This window comes from Carassius auratus, chromosome 28 (assembly GCF_003368295.1).
Source record: "Carassius auratus strain Wakin chromosome 28, ASM336829v1, whole genome shotgun sequence".
Taxonomy (NCBI): Eukaryota; Metazoa; Chordata; class Actinopteri; order Cypriniformes; family Cyprinidae; genus Carassius; species Carassius auratus.
Window position 1 is genome coordinate 20,200,164 of NC_039270.1, and position 18,785 is coordinate 20,218,948.

Genomic DNA, 18,785 nt, shown 5'->3' on the forward strand with positions numbered 1-18,785 from the left:
ATGTAAACGTGTTTGTCTGACTGCTCAATCAGGCCACATGAACTCAGTCAGCGTGTTCTGCCAGACATGTGCTGCCCGAGGGCGGCCGCCTCTGGTGCAGAGCACGCTGGGAAATATTCAACCCGCCACATGCTTAATGCATGCTTACATGCCATTACTAAATGTAATCATGATGTACGTTTGGAATAAAGCATGTCTTTCAGCATGACAGACATGCAGATGATTCTAACCAAGATATGACATGTGACTTCCACTAAGAAGCTCAGCTACGAATGATAACACGAGCATTGAGCAACTCGTGCAGATTGCAGTTAATGCAATTAGTATGCTGCAATCAGTCATGCATCACTCCACCTAAAGCCTCTCTAAACCACCAATGGGAGAAACAGACAGTTGTTCCGGATGTGTGCTTTTGACCATATTTGTGCAGCAAAGATTACGCATATGACCTATTTTCAGTCTGCGGCTTTGATATATTCAAATCGGGTCTTGCGCTTGAAACTCTGGCTGCAAGAGTGTCCAACGCAAGGAAAACTGGGGAAACAGAGTGTTTCCTGGACTGCGTTAGACATCTGCTCGCAGAACAGGAAATACTCCCCCAAAACCTGAGGCTCCCTCAAGACCCCTTACACACACATTCATTACAACTCCCACTCCGTCCACCAACACACATTTTCACACACTCGAGACTGGAAGAGGGTTTTTTTTTTTAAAGAACTGGCAGTGATGATTTTGTTCAAATTGTCTCTACGCAGCAGGAAAACAAATATCGCTATTGTTGAAGATTAAAATGCAGTCTGTGTAATAGAGCTGACCTTCTTCTTCCCATCATATCTACTTCTCCTTCACATGTTGATTTGTGAATATTAAAGAAGAACATTCCACGAGACGGAGAAATTAACGGCTAACTTCATTCTTGAGGAGTTTGGTAATGTGTATAAAGAGAGCAGCTCGTTTCGTCTGAGAGGCCGCGTGCAGTAATTGAATCCATGTGTTGGAGAAACATACAAGAGCAGTGTTGTGAACGTCCACGCCATCAGCCCCTTCAGATATTATTCATCACCCGTTATATGACCGATGTGTCTTTCCTGAGTGTTATTTTCCTCACTTTGAGACATATTGTCATTCTCCTCTCAGCTGTAATGAGGAATGCTTTCCAATCTGATTCACTTCACCCTCATGGGCTGTTTTCTCAGTCAGTTTTGGGTCTGAATAAAAGAGTTGCACTGAAATAAAACATTTTAGTTTTTATGACAGTAAACTTTAGTGTATATCAGTATAATATATAGTTATACAAAACTTAGTGCAGGGTAAAATAATATGTTTAGAATTACTGTAACAAATTAATTCAAGTAATATAGTATGGTTCGAAACACTATAGTATTTACTATAAATTAGATCTACTATAGTATTTTTTTCACGTGTGAATTGGTATGCTACTGTACTCCCAACTGTATCAAAATTAAAAAGAATCTTGAAAAATCTTTTATCTTAAAAAATCTTGTTTGAATGTGATAACGTCATATAATGATTATGATAAATGATAATGATTTGATTTTCCATATAATAGGTTACACTTTAGAATAGCCACTTTTTATTCTTTTTCTTTTTGAGTAATAAATAATTTTATAATATGTAAACTTGTATAACTGGCTTATGCTAAATTTACAGTGCATTAAAATCCAATACCAATTCTGTTTCCCTCAATATCAGAGCTACAATACAATGAATGAAGGGATAAAAGAGTCCTACTACTAAAGTGAAGGTTTGGCTTATGAATATCAATTACGCTGTGCGATGCTTGTCCTGATTGGCTGGAAGGAAGGTGTTTGTGGGACAAGGAATTGTATATTTTTTATATCTTGTATATAAGACAATTTCTTTATTTATTTATTTTTTATCTGTTTTGATGTATTACGTATCTTCTTTTCTGCACTGTGTCTGTGCGTACGTGTCGGTGCTTTGTCAATATTATATGTAAAACAATTAAGAGATCATGACTCATGAATATTAGAAACTGGCTTCAAGTTACCAAGCAACGTCAGTATTACCTAATTAATATTCATGCCGCAAGCCTTTATTTTAGTAGGATTGGTACATTCGCGTGTAAGGGGCGGGGCGAGTGTGATGACGTGAGGCGGTCGCTGAGAAACGCAGATGCCCGTGTGTCTCGAGCGCTTATTCCGCTGGATGTTATTGATCCACGCCGCCGAGAAGAGCTGCATCCTCCATTCGTCCAGAAATACATCGGGTTTCGGATTTAAACGAGGATTGAGATACAATATCAGTTTATGCCGTTTAACATTCCGCATAAAATAGGAGCTTTCTGTAAATCCAGCATATAAAGCCCTCATTATAAAGCATACATCTGTGTCTGGAGCGCCTTTTCATCACATCATTTCATCATTTTACATTCATCTGCAGATATGGACGAAGATAATCAAGGTAAGGATAGAATGCAGAAGAAAAAAATGTGATGTGAGCAATGTTATGGGTTAACATTGTGTTTTGACACAGATGGGTCATATTATTAAGATCGAGAAGCATTGCATTCATTATTTATGTAATATATTTAGCGATAAAGCGTCTAAAAACATTAACATTAACGTGATCCATTTCGTCTAATAACAAAAACACTATACACTGTGATATCTGTGCAGTTGTTATGCTTGTTTATATTTTAAGGCCTAAAAAAGTATGTCTATGTCTATCAGATACTGTATTAAGACAGTCATAACTTGTTTATCTAATAAACTGCTGTGTTAAACCGTTTGCTTTGAGAGCAGCACGCCGCTCAGTAGAGCTCCCAGACTTTATAAATAAAATAAAACCACATGTAATCATAATATACTCTACAGTTTGTTTCATTCTCAGAAGTGAACTGCAGATTTGACTCTGGATCAGCGAGTTAATTAAGCTCTGCTCTTTTTTCCAGTTAAATGAGAAACTTCAAGGCTGGCTGTAGGTGCAAAGATCAGACGCATGGGATGACCTACATGCCAGTTTGCCAGTGTTTGTTAAGAGAGACTGTGAGCTGATATGTCTATTGATTTAATTAAGTCAACAAAATATTCCCCAAGCTCCTGCTTTTCAACTAGGACACATATATCCTTCTCTTTCTCTTTTAACAACAGAGACACATAAAGCAGTGCTACAGTACATGGTTGAGTGATGCATTAATGGTGGATTCATCTACCCAAATTTGGTTAGATATTTAAGGACATCTGTTTAAAATTTGAGTATTTTAACTGTATTTGAATTTATTTTATTTTTTGGTGGGGGGGGGGGGATACTAGTAATGCTTGCGTAATAATAATAATAATTATTATTATTTTATTTTATTGATTCTTGTGAGAAGACTTGTCTGCCATAGAGCAGCTTTTTAGCTGGATCAAATTTGTTTCATAATTGATGAATTTTGCATCATCAACCCTGAAATGAATCAATATTGTAGTAACTCGAGCTGAATAACGACACTACTGTCTTCAGTAGAACTGAAACAAACTCGATTTGATGAACTTTTTGCACAGTTATTGAACTAAACTGAAGCAATTTCAGAGCTGTATTTTACAGCAGAAGTCCAGTTTTCAGTTTCAGTCTCATATTTGACAAAGTCTGAATCATCGGTTTTGTGACTTGACTGAAACCAGTCAGTTGTGTTCTGGGTGGTTTCATATTGACCAAACCAAGATATGGTTTCTATATGACTTGGATCTCTCCTGTCTATTTTATCACCTGAAAAGCCTAAAAAAGCAATAGCAAACCTCTCCTCAACAAGCTGCATGATGTTGAGGTTTTGGAGCGTTTGGTTCTTTGCACAGTTCCCCATCATGAAGCTAATCCATGGATATGAGTGCATGTGTAGTAGACTTCAAGAGATGGTCTTCTCACTATAATTAGCATATTCAAAGCATGTGCTCAACATAATCCTTCTTCCACAGTGCTGTGGGCTCACACTGAGGACTAGCTAACAGTCAGACTGTCGGTGTGTTTTGACAGTGGTTTGGTGGCTCTGTCAGAGAAGCGGCTATAGGCTCATCAGAAGTGGAGCAGCAGGCAGACTGGATTAGACTCAGGGAGAGCGACTCTATTCCATGCTGCCTCCACTGGGGTCCCTGCTGGGTGACAGTAATCAATGCTGCGGTCCACTGTGGGAGATCCCACTCTGGGCCCACCATTGAATTCGACTGGGCTGAGAGGCAGCACCTTGTCACGTGTGCACTACTATGAATTATGATTGCTGAAAGTAAGCAATGCATTTCAAATAGCAATGATAGAAAGTTTTCATGAATCGCCAACAGAATAGGGGGTTGCTTGCAAACATGTCAGCTAATGTATAGGATTTAAATTATTTTTAATGAATAAACATGAATAAACTATACAAACCCCTACAATTATCTGAGGAACAGTGTTAAATGGTTGAGACTGTAGTGAACAGTCAAAGTTAATAAAATCTTGAAAATAATAAGAATGAGAGTAATAATACTAATAGACACTGCCAGTCTAATGTTTGAGATGGGTTAGATTTGATGTTTTTAAAAGAAGTTTCTTAGGCTCATCAATGCTGCATTTATTTGACCAGGAGTACAGAAAAAAAGATTGTGAGATATCATTTTAATTTAAAATAACAGTTTTCTATTTGAATGCATTTAAAAAGTTATTAATTCCTGTGATGAAAAGCTAAATGTACAGCATCATTACTCCAATCTTCAGTGTCACGTGAATACTGGAAACAGCTGTGCTGCTTTTTTTTTGATACTATGTGTTTCTTTATGATTCTTTGATGAATAAAAAGTAAAAAAAAGAAGAAAAAAAAGAACAGCATTTATTCAAATTAGAAATCTTTTAAAAGGTCTGTACTATAGTCTTTAAAGAAAATCTTTACTATCACTTTTTAAAATCAATTGAACACATCTTTGCTTCTTGTCAGTTAAACTGATAATTCTTTGTGCTCCTTCTTTTCAAACCGATGAGAAACACCTTGGTGCAGTTTTGCATGGGTAGTTTTCATATGCATTCACGTTCTTCCCTTTTGAGTGAGTTCCCTGAACCTTGCTTATTTTTGACCTTGATGTAGCTGAAGTTGTCTTTATGCCAAAGAGATTCAAGCCTTGCGTCAAAGTGTATAGTGCTTATTCCAGCTAATGTCATAATATGACTTGAAGTGACTCAGTCATGTTCTGCAGAATGAAATTATTGACTGATTGTTTTATACGGAGTACAGTGAGTCTTTGTGCTGCAGGGCATAGGGGTGTTTCTCTAGGCATGATGTATGTTTCAGTAAGCCACATTACGTCAGGAGGGAAACCACCAGTAGATCAACACTTTGACCCAGCAGTGATTCACATCCATGGCTCTGAACACGGACTGGTTTTGAACTCATCTCTGTTGCAGACACCTGTTTTAGCTGTGATTAAATGATGTGATAAATCATAACCAAGTTTGCCACCACATGTATGTGTGCAATGTCAACATAGTTAAAATGTTATTTAAGCCTGACAGAAGTTCTGTGCCAAAACTGTCTATTGTCTAAATAGCCAACTAGTCATGGCGCCGTTCACACCGAATGCATTTTTCCATTCTGATTCACTACTTTTCCATTGCTTTTCTATATAAACATGGACAGATGTGTATGAAAGTATTGCTCGCTTATTGCTTGCATCTTTGGCAGTGTATTGCATTTAAGATGCTGTGTAAAGTAGGGGGCTGGTCACACAGAATGAGTCTTTGTGTTTAAAATCATGTAGAGAGACACTTTGACAGGAACATTCAGTAAAGTTTTTAATAAATTGCACAGCAGAATGCCTCCTCCGCAAACAGTTGCCAAGCCGACTTGCTTGTGTAAGCATAAGCTTGCAATGCTTGCCCTGCCTCTGGGGTATTCTGATTGGTCCAATGTTTTGGAACTGAGGATGAGCGACGCTGCATGTTGAAAGTTGAAATTCTTTTAACTTCACATTGCATCTTAAAAACACAGCCCTTATGTTCGAGGCACTGCTAATAATGCGAAATATGAGTGCAACGGTCCTCCACATCAGTCTAGGGTGTGTTTACATAGAAAAACAATAGAAAAGTAGCACACTGGAATGCAAAAACGTGTTCTGCGTGAACAGTCATTTGAAAGAATTTAAACTTTTACATGGAGCGCCGTCAGTGGAGCAATCAGAAGACCCCGGAGGTGGGGAAAGCATTGTAAGCTAGTTGTAATGGCAACTGCACTTCATGTGCACTTAAGGTCTTGCGGTCTTACAGTGGCTGACGCATGAGCATGTCCACTAAGTCCGCGAGGCCGTACGGTGTCCCATTCATCATTTTAGCTTTCCCTTTGTGGCTACTATGCGGCCTAGATGCGCACATTTGCTGAGCCCGCACTGAGGTGAGCTCTGCAGCAGACTTCTACCCAACATTCAAAGCGGCATTATATTACCAAAGAGTGGACTCATAGGCAGACTGTGAGGGTTTAGGGTGCGATTTGGGACAGGGTCTTCGATGGCATGGCGGAAAAAGCACTAATCTCAATCGCGTTCTGTTCTGCGCAAAAAAAAAAAAAACTAATTTCACTTTTAATTGCAAATTTTTGACATTACTGTGTGTGTCCCTAAGCTAATAAACAAAAATCCTCTAATAAACATGCATAGCATGCACAAATATCGAGCAAAATAGTATTACAATTTAATAGTACAAAAAGTAAAAAATTTTAATTTTAAAGTAATTTTTTCTCATTGTATAAATCATAATATGTGTGATATATTATAGGCTTTATTCAAAACTTCCTCAAATTCTTGAGTTAATCAACTTGCAGTTTTAGTGGCCTCAGTATGGAATATCAGTACTTTCAAAAACTGATTTGTGAAAGTGGACAACCAAAACAGTGATTAAAAATGGCGATTGGATTCAGAAACTAAGATATCTTCTGTCCTGTATAAATATACTGTGTATATTTAAGGTTGAAATTCTCACAATTCTCACAATTAACTAGCATGCATATTACTAGGATTTTGGCTGTTTATCGGTAAAACAGTTAGTACATATTAGTTAATTAATAAATCACATATCAATGCCTTATTCTGCATGACCATAATTTAGATCCCTTAAAGGCACAATATGTTAGATTTTGTTTTAATTAAAATATCCAAAAACCATGGGAACAGTGTTATATATTTAGCTGATTTGTGTACTTACATAAATCCCATTGTTTCGAAGAATGTTTAAATCCAGAGAAATAAGTAATTTTACTATTTAACTAATTTTAACTGTCATTGTGTCGCCTCCAATGATGTCATACCCCCTCGATTTCTGGAAACACCGAAGACGCTTTAATATTTTGTGCATAATAATAGACCGGTGATGACCGCACAGAGTAGCATTATAACTTTCAAACATCTATTATAATAAAACAGCACTGCTTTTTCCCACATATGCACGACCTGAAGGTGCGAAAGCGGTCGACTGTGGCACAATAAGAGCTCCATTGCTTTCATGCCATGTGTTGTGCTCGTTCAGCGGATTCGTTTCACATTGACGGCTTTCAGCCTTGCCCTGTTTCATTCTACTATGCTTATAAATCATTAGCTCATCCATGATCAAGATTTCCCATCAGATTGCATCTGCTGTGGGGATGTTGACAGCTCCTATGATTCCACACTCAGTCACTGTGTCATCAAACGACACTACCTGGTCTTTGTTTATTTTGAATACATACAGTACCCTTACATATGTAACCCTTACAATTACATATTGTGCCTTTAATCGGATGACATACCTAAAATGAACAACTATCTTACCAACTATTAATTAAAATATTAAACAATTTTACTGAGGAAAAAGTCATAGTTAATAGTTTGTTAATTAGTTAACCTAACAATTAATAACTTTTTGGAGATTTCTCTTTAAACTCTTGACTCATCTAACTACTGGGGTGCCTCAGGGCTCAGTTCTTGGACCACTTCTCTTCTCTGTCTACATGGCATCATTAGGCTCTGTCATTCAGAAACATGGCTTTTCATATCACTGCAATGCTGATGACACCCAACTCTACCTCTCATTCCATCCTGATGATCTGACAATAGCTACTCATATCTCAGCTTGTTAACAGACATTTCTTGCTGGATGAGGGACCATCACCTTCAACTCAACCTTGCCAAGAGAGAACTGAATGTGGTTCCAGCTAACCCATAGTTTCATCACAATCTTACCATCCACTGAGGCACCAAAGGAGTTATCAACCATAACTTTGATGATCAGCTGACTTTCTCAGACCACATCTCTTCCATCTTTATTTGACCCTCTGACTCTAGCACTCTTTATTCAAACTCTATTCTTAAAATAAATAAAAAATAAAAAACTTTCCCATTTTAAAACAACAACAAAAAAAGACTATTCTATTTAGTTTATTTTTATTTACAATTAACAAAAGCAAAAAAGGCCTCTTACACTAACTTGCTCTATTCTTTTTCTATTCTGTTTTCTTTTTATTCATTATATAATAAAAAAATCTTGCTATGTGTTAAGCTAACTGAGACTTGTTAAAGCACTTGTATATCATTGCACTTTTGTTGATTTTGACTGTTTCCATTGTCCTCATTTGTGAGTAACTTTGGATAAAAAAAATGCGCTTAATTACTAAATTTAAATGTAAATGCATCTGCAATCTTACATGATTATTTCTGCTGACCTAGTTGCAAAGTATTGTGGCACTGGCTTCTTTGTGAAGGATACATGCATTGCTGCCTAAACAATTTGGCTAAAACAAAGTATCTTAGAATGCAGTCTGGCAGCTCACTGGTTTTTGGAACAAAGCTGACTAAAATCCTCAGTTTTCTCATCAGCATATAAGGTTAGCAAATGCTGCAAGCAAGATGGTGGATGGAAATAATTTGTTTACCATTCAAACTAACAATCTAAAATTCTACCCATTTAAAATGTCTTACCAATTTAACTAGGGCGTGTTAATTAAATGTTCCAAAGATTTAAAAAATAGTTGGCTAATTCCTCTCAGTCTAAATTAGCTCATAGTACAGGGTTAACATTTAAGAATGCAAAAATTAGAAACACATTTGCACAAACAATACAGCAGTTTCAGGAATTTAGGTTGGCGCAAGGAAAACTGAAGACTCTTTCACCCCCTCATAAAGGAAACCAGACTGCAGACGGGTCTCTGGAGCATGTAGCAAAATGCATTCCAGCAAAGGAGAGCCACTCTTTTGAAGAGCTGTATTTTTCAGATTCTGGAATGGGATGCAGGAGTAGAGGTGAAGGGGAATAGATTATGTAAGGGATCTCAAATTGTTTAAGCCGATGAGGGCTCAGGAAAAGGTGTATCCAGTGGTCTTGCACAACAGGTTCCATTCTCTCTTTCCTCTAGCGTGGGCTTCAACTCTCCAGCATTTGTCCTCAGAAAGAGGTTATTGAACAGAGATTTGCAAGTGGAACAAAATGTTCTTTGTTGTGAACCTTTGACAGTTACAGTTTTATCATTTGGTTGTCATACACAAAACTACCTCTGGCATAATTTTATCATTGTCTGGCAGTTCTGGTCTAAGCAAGCTTCACTATTACTCATTTATACGATTTAAGCGATCACTCAAAAAATAAAATTCCTTCATCATTTGCTCACCTCTCCACTTGTTCCAAACCTGTATTAATTTCTTTCAGCTATTGGACACAAAAGAAGATATTTTGAAGAATGTTGGTTATCAAACAGTTGATGGTTCCTTAGTGCTGTATATAACAATACCATGGAAGTCAAGGGCTACCGTAAAATGTTTGGTTACCAACATTCTTCATAATATCTTCTTTTGTGTCCTACAGCTGAAAGAAATTAATACAGACTTCATATGCTGAATCAATCAAGCAAAAAATACATAGACTAACATTGAAGGAGGGACCTGGGTCAAAAAAACTGAATGTCATACCCAAGTGTGGTTTGCTGCCTTCATGCGCTATCAGAAACGTCCTACTTTCCACTTCTAAAGTTGTAATTATGTGTTTGTCGTGTTTAAGAACAGAAATTATGGTGGACAGCCTATTCATTCTTGCCTGTTTCTTGGGGAAATGTTATTAAAGCTAAAAGGTATAGATTAGAAGATAATTAGTCTATCCAACAGGTTTTGAATAAAATGTATAAACATTCACACCACTATTTCAACTATATCAACATTATCCCTGAATTTCCCAGTTGTAGATATGCTTAGGGAGACCATTCATGTCCAATTTCCTGCAAAGAAACTTGTATTTTACATTTACATGTATGCATTTAGCAGTGGCTTTTATCTAAAGTGTCTTTCAGTGCATTCAGGGGTTGTTGTTTTTTTACCAGTATGTGTGTTCCTTGGGAATCAAACCCATGACCTTTTGCACTGCTTATGCACTGAGCATTTCACTGTATTTATGATAATCCTGATATCACGATAAGGCAGCATAATTTCTTTGGCCAACAAGTAATAAACAAATATTAACCAGTCAGAACACCCTAGCAACTGCATAGCAATGCATATTTTGGACTAACAAGTTATGACCAACTTCTAAGGACCAAGAACTGTTTCGCAATTTTAAAGAAACATGGTAAAAACAAATTAATCTAGAAATCCCTCAGAAAACCTTAACAATGATGTTAACACACTGGCAACTGCATTGCAACATTCTAAATACCAGTCAGAACTTCAACTGACAACATCCCTAGCAACTGCAACAGAACACCGTATTAAACCATGTTATCATCGCTTTATAATTGTAGCATTGAGTTTTGTGGGGCAATGCTTCTGACAATTTCCCGAGAAAATATAAACATCAAGTTATTAACTGCAGGCTACTTCGTGTAATGCAATTACATTCTGTTTAGTCCTTATGCAAACGATGCTGGTTAATGATTATAGTTTGTCAATAGTTAATTAAGAACCAGAATCCTTCTTGTGTTGAGCATTTCCTGGGCAAATAAGTATGTGCTGCTTTCCTGGGTTTATAGGTGATTTCTGTTGGCGATGCACATTTAAGAGGCTGCATCATTCAAAATTCATTCTGTTTGACACACAGGTCCACAGAGATGTGTGTGTGTGTGTGTGTGTGTGTGTGTGTGGCCTATATATGGGCCTCTTTATAGTACATTGTTCGGTTTGATGTAGTATGCAAAAAGAACAATCCTTCATCAGCGACTTTTCAACCATTTGACAATCAGCTCTACATGATCAGCCAGATGTATCTACGTGTGCACATGATGTCATGTGTTTGTTAAAAAGTGAGAGGTCATATATGTATAGGTTATATATATGTACTGTATAGGACAATCTAAGTCCACATACTGTAAAACCAGATTTTTATTTCAGTGAAATTCTCAATAATAACTACTTGCTTATTAGCATGCATTGTACTAGAATGTTGGCTGTTTATTAGTTATAAAGCACATATAAATGCCTTATAACATGACCATATTTTAGCTCCCTTAATCTCTACTCCAAACTTTAACTTAACAAATATCTAACTAACTATTAATAATCAGACAATTGGGAGCTTATTGAGGGAAAAGCCATAGTTAATTGTGAAAATTGGACCTTAAAATAAAGTGCGGGTAGATACATCGAAAAAATAACTTCACATGGTAACATCTAAATAAACTAAATGCATTCAAATCACAATATATTAATTAGATTACACCTGCACAGCTGAAGTGTAAGATCACTATTTATTCACATTTGTGTCTTGTCAAACTCACATTCTCTATGCACTGAAACAAAAGGATTATGTCTTTTAATTCTAGAAAGTTCATAGTGAACACCAAAATAGAGAAATGGCAAAGAAAGAACGAACTGATCCTAACACTGATCCTAGTTTGTGTTAGTTGTGCACTATATCCCAAGCCCTCTGAAGCCACACAGTAGCTTTGTGTAAGGATGCAAATATACTGTAAGATGCGGCTGATAATCTTTCCCTCCAGCGAACTGAACTGAAGAAGCAGATCAGTGAATGGATTGTCTTTCACAGATCGAAACTCAAAATGAATTCATGGAATTGACTGAAACTATTCATTTGCAGCGATTCTTGAGTTAACAGCTCACTGGAGATCTGGCCCTGCTTGCAACAAACCCTTAAGCTAAGAAACACCATATTAATAATTATAAACTATTATTATAGGTCTTAACTTGGGGGTTGCCTTACCCCTTCATGTTGGAATATAGCATATGGCTGGCCTACTTTTTTCTATTACAACATTGAACTGAGTAGTTGTGTCCGAAGTGAAATCTCCACATCAAATATGTTCTATTGGCCGTTCATATTGGCACATCTTACAGCAGTTTCATATTCAGCCTGGACAGACGAATTACCTAATGCTGGAATGTGTCTGATTCTGATCTAGAGTGAATGAGTTCAACAAGCCCAAACTAGCATTTCTGTGAATAATTCCCTGTGGAGGTGTGGCTAACACAGGTTTGAGATCATTTGTGAAGTGTAGATCACATAAAGGAGGTGTAAAGCACATATAAATTATAATAATCCATCACACATCTCTTTCAAAACATTTTGATTTGAGTAACATGCAACCTTAAATTGTTGCACACCATTATTATTGTGCTTTGTTACAAAAACTTTATGTTTTATCTTTTCTTCTAACAGAATATAATGAGGTTAAGGTCAAGTGGTAAGACTGAAAGAAATACTTTTCTGTCTGCATTTAGCAGAGATTTTAAACTATTATTACTGCAAAGGGATGTCAAAGTGTAACAAGGATGAAATAATACCAAAAATAATAAGTAGGGACCCATAACAAATTTGACATATTCCCAGAACAGATTTAGAAATAAGTAAATATTGAAACGGCTAATGCTGTGTAAGCTATAAAGTAGTTTTTATGCTATAACCCAGGTGTTTTCAACTGCCAAACTGCTCAACGTACATAAAGCAAGTTAATATTTAAATAATTTAAAGACATATTTGCATGCTCTGCGTGATTGTCTGTTGCCAGTTAAGGGTCGCATTGCATGCAAGTAGACAGATGAAATGTCTAATCCTTTTGCTAAGTGTTTAATTTAGAATATTTATCAAAATAAATCATTGTTTTATTTTTAACATATATAAATTATTTATGTAGGCTTATATTGAAATTGAACCGTCATTTCATATCTAATATTGATATTGCTGAGACATCCAAACAAAAGAATGAAGAACACTCTACTACTAATAGAAATAGATACTTTTAAGTTAGTTCACTCTTTAGTTAATATATACTAAAAGGTGCAATACAATTCCTTTTTGGCTTTCAGTTATTCATATTGAAACCCTTAAGATATTAACATGTCAAATCGTTTTGGCAGAACATTGATGAAATCAACAAAAAAATATCAGAAATTATTCACGTGTGAAGCAAATGACTGTATATTAGTTGTGTTTTGATAAGATATATAGCTATTTTAGTTTAATTCATTAATTGAGCCGCCCCATTTGTTTTATTTTAATGTTATATATTCAATTTAGTTAATTGTTATTTGCTTTATTTGCTTTATTTGCTTATCTCAAAACCCACTATTTGGGAAATTCTGGCATAATCTATTAAAATGTAATTAACAATGTAATGTTTTTTTGAGGTCCAGTTCTCACCATTAACAAACCATTAGCTACAACTTTTCCCTCAATGAACTCCTAATTTGCTGCTTATTGATAGTTAGTAAGATATTTGTTAAGTTTAGGTATTGGGTAGAATTAGAGATGTAGAATATGGTCATGCAGAAAATGTACTTTATAAGCTCTTAGCACCTAATAATAGGCACACTAATAAACAACTAGTTAATAGGGAGAATTGGTTCCTGTACTAAAGTTTACCACAAAATGAACAATAAGATTCAATATGCTGTGTAATGAAACATTAATTAGACGAGTTGTACCACATTGGGAGCCACACAGCAGCTGTTGTCCCGGAGCAACTATTTGTAACACATCTCAGAGATCATTGAAATGTGCCTCCGATTATCTTCACTTAAACACCTCTTGACTGGCCCAGTTCTCTTCCTTTGCGTCTCCACAGCCAGACTTAATTTAACAACAGTCTCCTAGTTTATAATGAAACCCCAATGTTCCAAGGAAATTCAGGCTAAAGGAATTGAGTTCACAAGGCATGAAAAAAACACAAGTGAGTGACTGAAAAATGTCTAATGGCGCAATAAAGAGCTCCAGGACCGGACGTTCAGTCCCCTCTCATACAACGAGTACACCCCCGTCCTCACATCCAGATGTGGTGTCTGGACAGACGGGGCCAGTATAAACAGGCAGTTAGGTGTCCGGCGGCCCAGTTTGTCTCATTCATGGCTCTCTATCAGACAGCTGGACTCAAGCTCTAAACTCATTTCCTGTCTGAGTCATCGCAGGCCTCAGGGCATTCAGAAAGAAGGTCTCACTGTCTCATCTTGATGCCCCATGCCACACCGCACCTCAGATTTGCTTTGATAGACAAGGAGATTTTATATTTGATTGGATTCATTCCATAGGTGGAGATGAGAGATGAAATCCTGATGATAATCTGGATTAAATGGTGTCACTCAGAAATATTATCATCATTCAAAGCCACTGTATTTAACAGATTAAAATTACAGCCACAGCAAGGTTAGATGGTATTCACGTAGACAGAACTGAGGTACCACTGACTTTAGTCTTGTGTAGGCAGGCGTATGACTATTGACTTATAGTCTGGTCCCTATTACACGTTTTTCTGAGCAGGATGCACCAACTTAGACAAGAAATGATTATCTGACATGTAAAGAAACCAACTACAGTTCATGATATATTTGAATCGGTAAGTTATGTGTAGTAACTGATTACATGCTGGATTACATAATCAGATTCCAAAAACTACTAACTGCTACTCTAATTGTAATTCGATTTTATTACATTCTAAAATGTTCATAATCAGACTGACCCAGAATTTTTTTTTTTTTTTTTTTTAAATTGTTATTTTGTTTTCTTTGGGCAAAAAAAAAGTAGTCTTGTAACTTCATAAAATTAAGTTTGAGCCACTGATGTCATATGGACAATTTTAACAATGTCCTTGTTAACTTTCTATGCTGTGGTATGAACAGTGTTAATTTCGTTAACGAAAACTATGACAAAAATTTTTGTTGACAAACTTTTTTCCCATGACTCAGATGAGACGACAATAAGGTCAATAAACGATAACAAGACTATATCAACATGCAATGTTCTTGACTAAAGACTAAACTAAAATGTATTCAAAAATGGGGATAAAATGTTATTGCGGACTGCTCAACATGCCTTTACTATGCAAGCTTTCATTAATGCGGTTGATTGATTAACGTGAGCTCATATTTATCTTTTAACATGTGAACATTTTGGATGAAATTTTTAGTCTTAGGGCCCTATTTTAATGATCTAAAAGCAAAGTGTAAACCGCACGGCGCAGGTGCACTCAGGGCGTGTCCAAATCCACTTTTGCCATTTTAACAACGGAAGAACGGTTCGTGCGCCGGGGAGCATTTTTTGGGTGGTTTGTCCCTATTCTCTTAATGAGTAATGGGCGTAACGTTCAATAAACCAATCAGAATGTCATCTCCCATTCCCTTTAAGAGCGAGATGTGCCTGTGCCTGGGCGGATCGCTATTTTAAATGGTGGAATTTGTTGGCGGAAAAGCTGAACGCTTCTCAATCAAAGAAACCGATCTACTTGTGCGCGAAGTTAATTTGCATGAGCAGTTCATCTACGGGACAAGTGTGTATTGGCACGATTGTTCAATTAAATAGCCAATTTCATTCATCATTATAAGTAGTAAAAGGCTGAATTGCAAATAGGTAGCCTCATTCTAATACACGCAATGACTATCCATAGTGATAGTGATTTTTATATTTATGTAGCCTACACAATAATATTCTTTTAAACTGTAATCCTTTTGTTTTTAATATTTGGCATTTTATTGTGATGCGTATTACACATCCCTGTGTGTAATAAGCAAAGTCAACGTGTTCTGTGGACCTGCCCAGAGGCGCATTTTCTACCAGCGCGCTCTTTAAATAACAAAAAAAATATTGCACAATTGACTTTAGACTTTAGACCATGTTTGAGTTGGTCTATAGTGCAGTATATTTTCAGCTCCTTAAAATAGCAATGCGCCTGACCATACCTATTTTTCAGACCAGCAACACCCATGGGCGCGCGAATGCATTTGCTAATGAAACGACATGGCGCTGGACGGAAAATATGAATGGCGCCGGACTGAAACTAGCAAACACACTTGCGCTGCACCTTGCATCGCATTGCGCTGGGTGTATGAAAGGGCCCGCAGTGTGTAATGACCTTAAGACTAAAATTGAATAAAATTAACACTATGGAGGAAACTTGCTGTATATTGAGGGTCAGAGAGCTCTCGGATTTCGTTGAAAATATCTTCATTTATGTTCCAAAGATGAAGGAAGGACTTATAGGTTTGAAACGACATGAGGGTGAGTAATTAATGAATGAATGAATATTTTTGGGCAAACTATGCCTTTAATTATTAGCTTCCCATTGATCTCACAAACCCCTGCAATTCCTTCACAAACCGTTTGGAAAACATTAGTGATTTCTTTGTAGTTTTCTATCAATATGGGACAAGATTGTCCTGTTTAAATCATGTGATTAATGAGTCTAAACTAGGGCCGGGACTCGATTAAAAAAATTAAAGAAGCTTTGTAATTAATTAATCGAAATTAATCGCATATAAATATTTGACCTGAGAACAGTGAGCAGTTTTTTTTTTTTTTTCACATGGATTTATAGTATACCATTGAATAATGACTGAATACATAAGCTTAAGCAACAAAATATTGTTTATTTTTGTTCAACCAAGTCTAGCAGACCAGTGCAATTTTTGCCATTAAGTGTAGCAATAGCATATTTAGAAAACAATTTAGAAATAGTACATTTCAGAAATTCAGGAAGCTTATAGGTGCTGGAACCTTCTGTAAAGTGTTTTTTAAGTAATACACAATACTGTCAATTACATTCAGAACATTGGAAACACTGACTATTAGAAAACATCTCTCTGTTGCTTCAGAGGCCATAACACACTAAGTCCAACTCTCAATAACCTTGGCCAAAACAATAAAGAGTTCAACATAAACTGTTGCACCAATAAAATAATATATAGTTCAACATAAAGTGTAAAGTCCACGCTAGCTGCTATATGTTTTGCGTTGAGGTGATACTTGAGGCTCGATGTGCTGCTGCGGTGATATGCGAACGCTAGTTGGTGCTCCAGTATAATCGGTCCGCCGAAACTCATCCAGTGAGTAACGTTCCGCGGTGCAAAAATACGTTATAAAAAATGCGGGAATTTTTTTTCTGTGATTAATTAATCTTAGTTAACGCGTTATTGTTTGTGTAATTAATTAATCTCAATTAACGCGTTAAAGTCCCGGCCCTAGTCTAAACTTATCTAAAAGCAATCTAAAGTATTAAAATTATGTGTAATGTAATAGATTACATGACTGACAAAAAATTTTGTACAATGTTCAATGTACTTTTGCCAACCCTTTTTTTTTTAATCTAAATCCTCATTTCAGTGCAATCATCCTCAAGTCTGTGTAATAAATCTGAAATCTGGCATGCATTTTAATACAACATGGAAATTATTAATTTTGATTTCTTGCCACTAATAAAAATCTGCAGTCTGCTACTTCACTAACATGACTTTAATGCCTTGTTTCTTGAAATGGTTTAATTTTTCAGTAAGGAAAGTCTTTATGTGCAAGATGCATCAGAAAGAACGTAAATGGAAAGACCAATTTTAAAGTGACTTAGATTAAATTACATTGTTTGTATTTTTTTCTAAAAGACTTGACACAATGTTGAGGAAAACGCTGTCAGTTAGTCCATCTCACTTCCAGCAGTTTCACAGTAACACATTCATATTAATCTAGTTAGTAGTTAACTATTAGTAATTAATAGCTAGTAGGATGCAGATATGGAAGCTCACGGAGCTGATGCTGATGCTTTATGCAGCTGTTCTGAGCTCAAACTTTACTCACATTATTAACCCCGATGCTGCAAGTGAGGACTAAACCAGCATGAGAAATCAGAAGCAAGCAAACCACTAATTATATGAGAAACAGCACAGAACCTCCGCCAAAAATACTAATCTAATTTGTGAACGGGAGCATGACACAGGATGAGCTAAAAATAGGGGCACCAGGATATTTTCTCATCTGCTAAAGGAAAAGGAAGCTTTCTTTTTCAAATCATTTTCCAAATGGACTCAAGATGTCAGCGTGAAATGCAGGCGAAGAATAAGGCATTGTGAGGGAGCGAGGTTTCTTCTAGAGTGAGGTTTTATTGAGTTAAGTGTGGAGTGGGTGAATTCAATCAACTTGGAGGTTTTGTTTGTGTTTCGTTTTTAAATATTTGAAGCACCTAAGGAGATTCACACTGTTCCTGTGGAGTACTGTGAAAGAAAAAAAACAACTTCATGGAATATTAATACAGAACAGAGATGCAGACTGTAAAATCAGCTTTGCGGCAGGAATGGGTCAAAAGTGTTGTGTTCACGAAGTCAAGCAACACTGTCACAACCACTTGTAGTTAGGGTTAGTGATTTAAACAAACTCCAAACCTTAAGTACTTCAGCCGTCCCGCACTATTTGTGCTGCAGACATGAATGATGTTCCATGGCCTCTTTGCTAAAATTAATGCTGAAACTTTTCCTTCTGAACAACAACCAAAAAAAAGAGTCAGGATAACATGTTTTCTTTGTGTCAGATGGCTTTCCCAGACTAATGATCTGTGCAGATTCACATATGGCAGTAGCAGAGGCTGG

At 36.5% G+C, this 18,785-nt stretch overlaps 1 protein-coding gene across 1 annotated transcript in view; it reads left to right on the forward strand.

Moving 5' to 3' along the window:
• Positions 1 to 2,137: 2,137 nt before the first annotated feature.
• cyth3b (cytohesin 3b) overlaps positions 2,138 to 18,785 on the forward strand; it is a 41,608-nt gene continuing 24,960 nt past the window's right edge. Inside the window, exon 1 of the mRNA XM_026208940.1 lies at positions 2,138 to 2,445. Within this exon, the coding sequence (XP_026064725.1) occupies positions 2,427 to 2,445 (19 nt within the window). The 5' untranslated portion in view covers positions 2,138 to 2,426. The remainder of the gene's footprint in view (positions 2,446 to 18,785) is intronic.